Below are 12,180 nucleotides of genomic sequence, written 5' to 3'. Positions count from 1 at the left end.
CTGGTCACACATTATCTCGGTGGTCTGGCCCAGTCGGGATGTACACTGTACGAGTATTGGGATGCCAGTCCAAAAGATACAGCTTCTGTCGTAGCGAACAGCTGTTAAATTGTTTCTTCATATTGCAGAATATAATTAGAGTCGAAGCATCCGACTGCGATAATGACCAGGAGGAAAGTACAGCGTGAATGTAGAGATGTAGAGGAAGGCGCTGTAGAGCCGGGCCAACCAATCAGGTGCTTCCCCGCACAAGCTCCGGCGGAGGCAGAAAAATCCAAGCAGAAAGATTCACACAACCCATTCGCTCCTCCCTACCATCACGCGCCTCTTTGTCGCCAATCAAGCACAACATACATCAATGGCAGAGCCTATCGCGAGTCTGTCGCCGTTGAGCCGGTCGGACGGGTCTGCCGCTTACAACTGTCCCGCGTCCGGCTTTCAGATCCTGGCCGCTGTCACAGGCCCCGTCGAACTGCCTGGTCGCCGCGATGCCCAGAAGCCTGAAGAGGCTACGCTGGAAGTATTGGTCAAGCCTGGCACAGCCCAAGGCGCTATTGGAGAAAGATATGTCGAGGACATCTTGAAGACTCTACTCGGCAGAGTCGTCCTGGGAAGGGACAAGGGATTTCCGAGACGAGGGATAGTGATCACTTTGCTGGTTCTTGGGGGCTCGGGCGGTGGGAAAATCCAAAGGGGTGAATCAGTAAGCTTATTCGTTGACTTGGATTTGATATTGGCTAATTGTGATGCTTGTACTAGTATCTGCCTATCCTGCCTGCGCTACTCCATGCCGCACTCCTCGCCCTTCTTTCTGCAGCGATCCCCATGTCTATGACGTACACCGCAGTCGCCTTAGCTGTGACCAACGCAAATCAAATAGTTCGTGACCCTTCGCCCAGTGAGTGCAAAACAGCAAAGTCGCTGCATACCCTTGCATTCTCCTCCAAGGGCCATCTGCTTTTGAATGAAAGCCAGGGTAGTTTTGACTTTGACACGTGGGATCTGGTATATGACCGTGCATATTCCATTTGCAGGGGAACAAAGGTTTCGGGGGCAGATGGTGATGTTGCAATGGGCGAGAAGCCTAGCTTGGAGAGTGTCATCCGAGAAGTGGTCGAGGATAAAATCTATAAGGATTACGCGTGGGCGATTGATGCAGCCTGATGTTTTTATCCCGGGGTCTTCAAAAGCCACAAATGACAAGATTTGTTCTAGAACGCACGGGAACGTACCTGGTGTCAGCTCCCTATTTGACTATCAGAGTCCTCTGCAGAGCCCAGACTGGAGGCTTCAGAAGGACAGTCTGATACAGCGGCAAGCCAGCCGGGGCGCCTGATATGAGTGACATACAGATGGCTGGCTAACGCTCTGCCGGGGAGTGCAAGCCGGCGTCTCGGGATATTCTCCAAATAGCAAGCGTGGGTTTATAGATTATTAGGGCAGGTTATTGCAGGAGCTCCCAGGGGCAAAAGCTACAACCTGCATCGGCTCAGTTGTCACTGTACCTATAGACTAGAGTGTCAGGCCAATCGTCCCCTTACTTTACATCAAACGAATAGATTCTTCCAATGATAAAATACTGAATTCTCTTCATGGTAGATTGCAGCTCTCTAGCTCGCGTCAGAGCTGAAAGTTACGATAGCGATCTGAAACTCCAGCCTACGTCAGCCCAGTCATTATTGCCTGCGCCGGCGCTTCAGGCTACGCGATGATCTAGGTCTCAGTATCATACACAACCTGCTACGTGTGTTTGAGCTGGCCATCGAAAATAGACATTAATAGATTATAAGCTCTTGACTGATGTAAAATGCCTGCATCCCGTCGGGAAGAGTTGCAATTCAATATTTTCAGCGCTGGCAGCTGATGACAAAATAACCAATTCGCTCTTTGTTGTATTTTCTTTCTTTCTTTTTTATTTACTAAAAAGATTAATAACTGCTGGCTTCCTCGAAAAGTCACTCGTGATAATATTTCGTCTTTTGCTGTCTGGAACCCCGCAAAATCCCCCGCTGCGTCCACTTATTAATCGATCCGGCTCATCCGTCAAATCGGCAGCCTCACCTCTCTTCCCTGTCGGTCGCTGCATGAACGCGACATATCGACAGCCAGCCACTACGATATCAAGTTTGCACAGACGAATTGACACGCCTGGTGAGCACACGTTCACAGCAATCAGAGCAGTCAGATCAATCCAGCTGCTGACTTAGCTGTCCCTCCATTGATAGGCACAAGGTTTTTGCGCCGACTCGCATTGACGCAGCCCTAGAAAGCGCCAGAAAGTTACCGACAACGACAACAACATTTCACCATGTTCACCATGTTCACCCTTTAAGCAGAATCCCTTGGAGCTTGTTAGCGAGCTCGATGCTAGCGACAACCTAGCCTAGCTGCTGACAAACAACATCAGTCATCAGTCGTCGTCCACCGTCCTCCGCACATATGCTGCGGTGGCATTTAATATTGTCATTTATCAATAGCCACACGCCTCTGCTCGGACGCGAACAGTGAAGACTTAATACTGAACACTGAACACTGAACTGGTGAAGGGAAGAGGTTACCTCTGGCTCGTATTTAGTTTACTGGGCTATTATTCCGCAGTTTAACTCCGATGGCTACGGCCCGGGACGATTCGTCCGCCAACGCCGGTATAAGGACGCTTATGCCCGCCCCAACTGAGATGCCTGCGGCTTTCACTCACCCCATTCTATCTCCGTCAACCTCTGCAAGTGAAGCTGCATCTCCTGCAGAGTCTGCCAGCAAGAGGCCCTCACTCGCCGTTCTCCAGCCTTCCAAGGACGCGGGTGAAAAGGCGAGCGCGTTTCTAGCCTCGCGCGGCCCCTCCTCTGTGTCATCCGTCGGAGGGTTACTCCTCCGGGATTATGCCCGCACTGTTGACCCTTCGTCTGCAGACCAGGACATTCATGTGAGGGAGCATTCGGTCGTCGAGGCCCGACCCGTGGACAGTGTCCATCAACAGGTTGAGCGTTTTCCTCCTGTGGAAGAGTCGGCGTCGCAATTATCGACCGCGGCTATTGCGGGACTGCGTTCCAGATCCTTCTATCAGCGACGGAGGAGCACTTTGTTAATAGACTCGATCCCACGTCAGACCATCATGAAGGCTCTCGCTTCAAGATCACCCAGAGACCTCAATACGCTGGCCCTACCCCAGACTTCATCGTTAAATGGGGTCTTGAATAGGTCTAGCCAAGGCAACAGCGAGTCCACCAACGCACCACAGAGGGAGCGTACGAGTAGCAATGTGTCAGGTCAGAAATTGTCTGACGCATTGTCGGGCCTACAGTTAGGCATGGCTACGGAGAAATCCTCACCAACCGCTCGTCTCGCCTTGCAATCGCCTTGCTTTTTCCATCAGCGCTTTGAGGAACTTGTCAACATTCAGAAGGTGCTCGAAGAGATAGCCGACGATGAGTGGCTTTCACATTCCCGACTAGTCCAGACAGCAACGGGAGTCAGAGAAGTGTCGAAGCAGCTTCAGCGGCGGCCTATCAAACGGGCTGTCAAGACTGTTATGATAGTCACAAAAGCGCGGGACAACCGTCTCGTTCTGCTGACTCGTGAACTAACAGAGTGGCTACTGAGCTCACCCCGATACGGGCGGGATGTAGGCGTCAATGTCTATGTAGACTCGAAACTGCGCAACTCTAAAAGATTCAATGCTCCGGGGCTCTTAGCCAAAGACAGTCGATTCGAAACCATGCTGAAATACTGGACTCCAGACATGTGTTGGACGTCGCCGGAGAAATTCGACTTGGTTCTTACTCTAGGTGGTGATGGAACTGTCCTATTCACGTCATGGCTATTCCAGCGTATTGTGCCTCCGATTCTCTCCTTTTCATTGGGAAGTCTGGGCTTCCTCACCAATTTTGAATTCGAGAAATATAAAGAACATCTGAATCACGTGATGGGTGAAGGTGGTATGCGCGTGAACTTGCGTATGAGGTTTACCTGCACTGTATATCGGGCTGACCGAAGTAAAGGCGCTACGCCTGGCGACATGGTGGAAGGGGAGCAATTTGAGGTGCTCAATGAGCTAGTAATAGATCGAGGGCCATCACCCTATGTCTCGAATCTAGAACTGTATGGAGATAACGAGTTGTTGACTGTTATCCAGGCGGATGGTTGTATCTTTTCAACACCCACAGGTAAGATATTCAGCATGGGCTGTTCTTTCTGCGCAACCCGCTAACTGTTACGAATCAGGCTCAACTGCGTACTCGCTCTCCGCTGGTGGTTCTCTGATTCACCCGTCGATCCCCGGCATTCTATTGACGCCGATTTGCCCCCATACCCTATCATTTCGACCAATGGTGCTGTCAGACACCATGCTGCTGCGTATTTCAGTGCCTGACCTCTCTCGCTCAACAGCCTACTGCTCTTTCGACGGCAAGGGACGTGTTGAACTGCGACAAGGCGACTATGTCACCGTCGAAGCCAGCCAGTATCCTTTCCCAACAGTAGTCTCTGGCGGTGTCGAATGGTTCGACAGCGTCCGTCGCGCTCTCCGATGGAATGTGCGTGGCGCAGTCCAAAAGGGCTGGAGCGGTGGCGACGGCGAATATGCCGAGACCGGCGGCGCAGATGACGACGCCGAGTTCGACATCGACTTTGACAGCACGCCGGCCGGCACAGACAGCGGCATTGGGCCGAGTGAAGACGGCGATGCATACGGCGCGGGCACGGGTACGGGCAGCCCGATGCGACGACAAATGAGCTTATTGAACATGTAACGATACCACACGCCTTTTTGGGAAGAGGCTTAGTTAACATAGCGATTGGACGGTGTAATAGAAGATTGACTTATGAACAGGGTAGAATACCTGTGAGGTTATGACTAGGTTTCGGCTTGCTTACAGAATCCTTAGATAGAGCTAACGAATACACGAACACTATGTACTTTCATTCTCTTAATTACTTTTCCTAACTTGGAATTGATGTATCAGATGACCTCAAGGCAATTATAACCTTATTCACTTAAGTCTAGTCCATGTATTGAAGCTACACAGTGGCAAGGTCACATGCGCGAATCCATAATGCTATACTTAACATGAGCAAGCTGACAGACGCGTCAATTGCCCCAAGTTTATATACCTGCTTTTCTTGGCGACACCACATCAGCTGATTTTAGCCGCTGCATTTGCTACTGCGTCAACCGGGGGAGGAGAGGCAAAAGGTGGTGATTTCAGGCCGGAATTCCATGTCCATTGAATATGCTTGGTGATCGGAAGAAGCCGATCGAAAATATTCAATAGAAAAGTGTTTGGGTTTAAGCTGGGAAAAAATAGCATGAAGAATATGGTGTCATTTTGTTTCATTCACAGGAACGTAGAAATTGAGTTTAACCCCGCCATTTTCTCGGGGTGGACTCGGGATTTTTCACATCCAAGCTCACTAGTTATAACATTTTGAAGTGTTCACTAGTTTGTCAGCTACCTGTCATTAGCTAATAGAACTGCTTGTTGGCGCCTTTGTTGGCTTTCTTATTTACCCTGGATACATGCCTTTTTCTTTAATATTTTCATTCTTTTTACTTTCCTTTATTACTATACAAGCCTTTGTTCAAGATGGTAAGCGATCGTGAAACAGAAACTTGACCCGCCGCACATGCTAATATTGTCTAGCCCCACGCCGATTCTTCGTACTTTGCTGCAGGGTCCTCGAAGGATCAGGTCTACGAACAAGTACTGGAGCAGGCGCAAGGGTTACTAGCTGGGCAGCGCAATTGGGTATGCAACGTTGCGACTCTACAATTTTACAGGCTGGTTGATGGCTAACACATGGAATGGAATAGGTGAGGTGAGAAGTCTCGCCAACCGCGACAAACACACACACACATACGACGAGACGGTTCCTGCTAACGATAAGACTCAGCAACCTCGCAAATGTAGCATCCCTCCTCTGGCACGCATACAAATCTCTCCCCCAACCATCGTCATCTGTCAATTGGGCAGGCTTCTACGTGCGCGATGACCGATTCCCTGTGCTCGCCCTGCCGCGACGATCCGACAGTTTAACGACTATAACGACAATTACCACGAGTTATGCATCGGACGAAGAAAAGACGCTTCTCCTCGGCCCATTCCAGGGTAAGCCGGCCTGCCAGGAGATCAGGTTCGGACGAGGGGTGTGCGGGACGGCGGCGCTGAAGAAGGAGACGGTCGTTGTGCCAGACGTGCTGGAGTTTCCGGGCCATATTGCGTGCGACGCGGATAGTCGCAGTGAGATTGTTGTACCGATTCTGTTTGATGGCGAGGTATGTATTATAATCATTCAGAACGGGTGACGGATTGCAGGCGCTGACGGGTTAGACGGTCGCTATCATCGATATCGACTGCACGGAGCCCAATGGCTTCGATGATGTTGATAGGAAGCATCTGGATGAACTTGCAGATCTGCTTTCGCGTAGCTGCGACTGGTGAGCGATATAAAGGATGTTTTGGAGTTATAGTTGTGTGGGTGATATATCATATGGGAGACGAAGGGATGCGAATGTCACGTGTACATGTATAACTATACAAATGAATCAGAATCGGCGGCACATTCAAAAGGTTCATCCGTAATGATCGGAGAGGCGCATGCTTATCGAGGCTGAGCATCTCGTTTAAGCAGCCGAGTGTAACGCAGACAGCCGGTAGCCAATCAGCAGCCCTTATTCCACCACTCCGCCCCAGCCGTAACGACCGATTTCTGTACGAAAATTACGGTGCTGATACGTGTCGATACAATACGGCACCTGAGGCTCACCTATTTAGACCGCACTCGCCACCCTCCTTCAAACTTCTCTCTTTCCTCTCCCCAACTTCATACCCCATTTTCATCAACTTGTCAGCGTTGATAGCGTTGACACGTTGACAGCGTCCAGCGCAGGACCTTAGTCCTGCCGTCCCCCGCCTCAAAGGCGCCCTCTTAAAAAGCCCTCACAATCCAATCTACATGGTCAGCGGTTCCTCCGGAGTCCCCTGTCCCACCATGGAATACAACCTCTTCTACCAGCCAAACCGGCGTGACGCCATCTTCGGCTCAGGATTTGTGGCGTGGTAGTGATATCAATCGACAGCCGTCGTTTATTGATATCTGCTTCGAGCACAACAACATCAACCCCCATACCTCTTCCTCTTCTCATCATATACCCGCCCGCGATTCATCATGGGCGAATGCCGCCCAAGTAGAGTCACTGGAGCAACTTTTGCCTACGTATTTCGACTTTGATTTATTCCTAGACCCGGCTTCTGCTGGTCTTGACTCGTCTTCATCTTCTCATACCCCCTCGACCACTTCGCCCAATCAACTCGACTTGCCGCTTGATCTCCCTTCGCACGAATTTGACCAGCCCTGGCTGGCCGGGCAAATCGACCTGGGCACGATTGGTGTGGGCGAACACGCTGAAAATATGCTTCAACCACGTCTACACCCGACGACAACAGGGCCGATGGCCTCGCCACTTGATCTTGTCGGTCTCGAAATGGATCGCTTTACCTCTGCTAGTACTGACACTACTGTCACTTCCATCTTCGACAACAACCCCACCACCACTACATCGCCAATCTCGCTAAAGTCTCGACCCATCCTTGCTCCCAAGCACACGTCTCCAGCAACCTCCTCCTTTTCTGTGTCCCCACCCATCACATTCATTGATTCAAGCACAAAGCCCGCTACAACTGCGAAGCCTGCCCCGAGCAAGAAACGGTCTCGCACCGAATCTTCAATCGCAGGAGACTCCAGTCATAGCGCGCAGGACTCAGAAGACGAGAAGGCGGTGGAGAAGCGTCGACGCAACACCATGGCTGCGCGTCGATTCCGGAAACGGAAACTAGATCATGTTGCCGAATTGGAATCGAAGCTGTCTACGGTGACGCAGGAACGGGATGATTTGAAACTGCAGATTGCCAAGTGGGAGGGTGAGGTTATGGCGTTGAGGAAGTTGTTAGAAAGGAAGGATTAGTTGTAGCTACGAATAAATTTTTTTTTCCACTGGATTATGTTCCTCTCGACGTAAAATCTGCATTTAACAATCACTGGAATAATAACCCATCAATTAGGCAGTATACCAGCACGCACGAGGAATAGTATCACCCTTTTTCCAATTCCATATTCAATGCGAAAGTAATATTCCCATTCTTACATCCACCGATAATCCAAGCTATATACATGCCCACCGCCATAAGACTCATCCTGACCAATAAGTCCAACCCAACAGGCCGAACAGAGAAGAAAATAAACCAGCTAATTGCTCATCGTGATAGAAAATGAGTACAGCAGCGACACTACTTACTATAAAGGCAAAGCCACGCACGTTCGTTGCCCAAAAACTAATCCTATTTACATACATATTTACTTCCTCACCTTAACTCCTATCACACAACACGATACCATCGCTACATATGAATATATCCTAATTGTTCCTCTCCCTCTCTACATATCTCATCACCACGTTTGTTTTGTCCATTGACGAAACCAAAAAAACCAGCATTCTACTATTTTCCCCCCTTGTATCGGAGTATCACATGTAATACAGGTGTCTGAAAAATACAAATCTTACACATACAACTAACCGTCCAATCAGAGTGTGTAGAAGTGAGTCATAATCTGTCATTCTGAGTGCAGTCACTGCGGCCGCCGGATTGGGTTAGAGTGCTCGGGAGTGGAATTGTTAGGTCACGTGAGTGATTATATAACTATGTATGTGCGACAGTGCTGTCCAGGGGATAACGGTGCATAGGGTGATCTAGATTGTGGGGACTTGGCAGATAAATAAACTACGATCTAGATTATGGACACGTGGATAGGTAGAAAAGAATTGATTAACTAATACAGATAATATCTGCAGAAATAGGGTATAGATAACAATGGTCAAAGTATCAACCTGAAAATACCAGCGGACACATGATGAATGAAGCAACATGTGACCGCGAATTACACTCATGCGAGTAGCTACACGACACGCAAGCACTGAAAGAGTTCAAAGGGTAAGAGTTTAAACGGCAGTGCTGGTCGCGTCGGCCTTTTCGATGGCCTTTTCGCTCGGGACGTCTTCAGTGGCGTGCTCGACGTGGTCGCCGCCCAGGGCAACAGCCTTGGGGTCGATCTGGCCTTGCTCCAGCTCGACGACGCGCTTGAAGGCAACGCGGGTCTTCCAGGGAGCGGTACCAATGTATTTAATACCGGCCGGGTCCTCGAACATGGCCTCGGTCTCTTCCAGAGTCTTGCCGGCAGTCTCGGGGAATCCGAAGAAGACGTGGATGGTCATGCAGATGTTGAAAACACCAAAGAGAATGTAGGTCTTGTAGCGGATATTCTCAAAGGACGTGGGGGTGAACAGACCCAGCGCCGTGTTGAATGCCCAGTTACCAGAAGTCGACAAAGCCACACCCTTACCACGGAGACGTAGTGGGTACAGCTCAGGGGGGTAGATCCAAGAGCAAGGACCCCAGGTAGGAGCATACGACGCAACGAAGAGGTAAGTGCAGGCAATAAGCCCCTTAGCAGCGGAACCAGATACTTGCATCGACTCCGCTGCAATATTGTGAACACCACCGGGTACTACAACACCGGTGCCACCCATGATACCGGCGTTTGTAAACATCCAAATGGCCATGAGAATTGAGCCGACCATCATGGTTGGACGACGTCCCCAGCGATCGATGTAGACAAGGGCAGGCAGGGTCATGAGCACGTTAATGATATACTGGATAGACGAAGCCAACAAGTTGGCATTGCCGCTGTATCCAGCCATGCCAAACACGTAGGTGATGTAGTACATCATGACATTCATACCAGTGAGCTGAGACCAGATCTGAGTGAACAGGCCGATCACGGTACGGTTGAGCATATCGGGCTTGAAAAGATCGAAGTAGGTGACATTGGCGTGGCGGCGCTCAAATTCGCACATCTCCTTGATGTCCTGCAATTCAATGTGGACGAAGGGATGGTTGGGGTCACCCTTTCCATGGACAATGGCTAGAACTTGGTGGGCATCCTCCCAGCGGTCCTTGCGGGCCAACCAACGAGGAGACTCGGGCAAGAAAATCATGGCAAAACCAAGACCAACGGCGGGGAGCATCTGGAGACCCCAAGGGACTCGCCAGGCAGCGGTGCTCCAGTTGTCGTTGTCCTGGCCTCCGATGAAGGAGCATCCGTAAGAGATGTAGTACATGATCAGAATACCCCAGGTGATGGCCCATTGCTGCATGCCGACGAGACGGCCACGCTTGGATGGGGGAGCGATCTCAGAGATATAGACAGGGACCTGAGCAGATTCGATACCGACAGCCAGACCGTTGATGACACGGCCAACACAGAGCATGCCGATGTTTTGCGAAGCGCAGATAAGTGTCGAGCCAACCATCCTGCCCAGAATTAGTCGCCAATGCTGCTTAGCTCAAGCTTAGGCGAAACATACCAAATAACACAGCCGATCATAATGGATGTCTTTCGACCAACGCGGTCAGAGAGAGGGCCAGAGATGAGGGCGCCCAGCCACGAGCCAGCAGGCATGGCAGCGGTGATACCTCCCTGATGCAGAGCCGTGGGACCACTGCACTCTTCATCGTCAAATGGAGGACCATGAGGCCCTTGGTTGAAGTAGCAATTGTAAGCGGGCATTGCCAACTGGGCAGACATAGAGGCGATATCAAAACCGAACAGACTACCGCCAATGACGGCGGTAGCCGCGATTGCATAGATGTTGCCGACAACCATGGTGTCTATCAGGTCACCAAAGTCTCCAGAAGGGGCAGTCAGATCAAGGAGAAAGAAAAGAAAGCTTGCGGCGAGACCGACGAGGAGCAAGAGGTTTTAAATAACACAGCTTTTCCAATTTGCATGCGGCGCTGATCACTACCGTTTCCATGCCGATGCTTTCCCCCTCTTTCATTAGTTACTAACGCACAAACTGATTCGGAGAGATGCGACGCTGTAACGAAACAGAGCAGCAGCGGCCCCATGGCACCAGGCTGGTGGATCCGTCACGCAGGCGTTTCTCCAATCCCCAGAGCAGGAATCCCCGCAAAAGAGCGCCGGCTGATTCAAGGCAGCTCGCAAGCAGCCAGGACGCAGTGGACGATGGATGGAAGCCGGCCATGTGGCTCTCCGAATTGGGATGCGGGCCAACCAGGGGCGCGCAATCCAGGGCTTCCCAATGCGTCGTGGGCATTGTCCACATGGAGGCCCAGCGTACGAAGGCAGGGTTGCAATCGGCCCGGACACTACCCCGAGTTGCCTGGTCGATGATTTGGCGGCCGAGGACAGCGCTTGACGCAGGTGGCTCGTTGCACGCAGACTTTTTCCTGCCTTGCGTTGCGTGGTTGGACTAGTCATACCAGTAGTACACGTACTTGGAGCTGGGGAGCGGGAATAACGCACTCGATTGAGTGGGCCGGCACGGCTCAGGCTGCCGCTGTGGTTGGCGGGATGATTCTGCAGATCGTTTCTGAATAGGATGCGGACCAACAGTACCTATGTAGTAACTACATGATGATGGCAATTTGACGGCTCGCTAAAGGCGCTGGTGAGGATCCATTGTGTTATGTACGTTGGAAAGAAACGATGCAGGACGCGGGAGAAAAAGAGAAAAAGAGAGAAAGAGAGAAAGAAAGCAACAAGAGAGGAAGGCGCGATTGGGTGATCAGCAGCGGCGGCGGCAGTGGCACCCCGGCAAAGGCAGTTTCAGTTTCTGAGTTCGCGGAGGAAGTCACGGGAGCGCTCCTACCCTCTGATCCCTCTCCCTGCGCCGTGGCGTGTCTAACTTTTCCTTAGTCGAGCTCTCTCTTGACGTCCAAAAAGCTCCTACGGAATGCTCCCTGTTGGTGCACTGCGACTATTGGCTTTAGGCTACGGCTTAGGCTATGTTCTGGCTGTGGAGCCGCTGGATAGTATTATCCTGTTTTCTCTCACTGGGAATTCACCCGTCTGACACCATGATCATGAAATCTTCCAGAAAAATCACCAGACACGTGTACGATGCGGATAAAGGATGGTGCGAGTGGAATGCTGGCCCACTGCCTACAAATCTCTGCTACGATGGAGCCAGACTGACTATTCCCGGAGGATGAGTGTTTGCGACTGGCAGGAATCCTCCGACCGGCCAGCCCATCGCAATCAACCGCAATCAGGCAATGGTTCGGCGTGGGGACACTAACCGCCTTCGTTACTGTCCGGGGCACT

The 12,180-nt window shown here is 51.1% G+C and overlaps 5 protein-coding genes across 5 annotated transcripts; 4 read left to right on the top strand and 1 right to left on the bottom strand.

Annotated features, from left to right (window-relative positions):
• Window positions 1-358: 358 nt before the first annotated feature.
• On the top strand, window positions 359-1,164 carry BGW36DRAFT_301993 (putative exosome complex subunit Rrp46; the record flags this gene model as incomplete). Its single annotated transcript, XM_046211738.1, has 2 exons — window positions 359-703; window positions 760-1,164. The coding sequence occupies 2 exons, from the start codon at window positions 359-361 to the stop codon at window positions 1,162-1,164; spliced, it is 750 nt and encodes a 249-aa protein (XP_046068471.1).
• Window positions 1,165-2,608: 1,444 nt separating this feature from the next.
• Window positions 2,609-4,748, top strand: BGW36DRAFT_362152 (putative NAD kinase Utr1; the record flags this gene model as incomplete). Its single annotated transcript, XM_046214347.1, has 2 exons — window positions 2,609-4,163; window positions 4,222-4,748. 2 exons carry the CDS (start codon window positions 2,609-2,611, stop codon window positions 4,746-4,748), a joined length of 2,082 nt encoding a protein of 693 aa, XP_046068470.1.
• Window positions 4,749-5,398: 650 nt separating this feature from the next.
• BGW36DRAFT_384772 (GAF domain nucleotide-binding protein) lies at window positions 5,399-6,676 on the top strand. Its single transcript, XM_046216840.1, has 5 exons — window positions 5,399-5,585; window positions 5,640-5,744; window positions 5,810-5,814; window positions 5,890-6,271; window positions 6,327-6,676. The coding sequence occupies exons 1-5, from the start codon at window positions 5,583-5,585 to the stop codon at window positions 6,435-6,437; spliced, it is 606 nt and encodes a 201-aa protein (XP_046068469.1). The 5' UTR covers window positions 5,399-5,582; the 3' UTR covers window positions 6,438-6,676.
• Window positions 6,677-6,951: 275 nt separating this feature from the next.
• On the top strand, window positions 6,952-7,960 carry BGW36DRAFT_362150 (uncharacterized protein; the record flags this gene model as incomplete). Its single annotated transcript, XM_046214346.1, is given in 2 exon segments — window positions 6,952-6,954; window positions 6,974-7,960. 2 exon segments carry the CDS (start codon window positions 6,952-6,954, stop codon window positions 7,958-7,960), a joined length of 990 nt encoding a protein of 329 aa, XP_046068468.1.
• Window positions 7,961-8,992: 1,032 nt separating this feature from the next.
• BGW36DRAFT_301715 (putative MFS glucose transporter) lies at window positions 8,993-10,716 on the bottom strand (the record flags this gene model as incomplete). Its single annotated transcript, XM_046211715.1, has 2 exons — window positions 8,993-10,364; window positions 10,418-10,716. 2 exons carry the CDS (start codon window positions 10,714-10,716, stop codon window positions 8,993-8,995), a joined length of 1,671 nt encoding a protein of 556 aa, XP_046068467.1.
• Window positions 10,717-12,180: the final 1,464 nt, after the last annotated feature.

This window comes from Talaromyces proteolyticus (genome assembly GCF_021365285.1).
Source record: "Talaromyces proteolyticus strain PMI_201 chromosome Unknown BGW36scaffold_10, whole genome shotgun sequence".
NCBI lineage: Eukaryota > Fungi > Ascomycota > Eurotiomycetes > Eurotiales > Trichocomaceae > Talaromyces > Talaromyces proteolyticus.
This window is presented reverse-complemented; position numbering and strand designations above follow the sequence as displayed.

What these genes read in the sequence shown, in the direction of transcription:
- BGW36DRAFT_384772 (XM_046216840.1), top strand. An exon ending in CGATTCTGTTTGATGGCGAG is followed by an intron (nt 6,272 to 6,326) that starts GTATGTATTATA and finishes CTGACGGGTTAG; the next exon opens with ACGGTCGCTATCATCGATAT.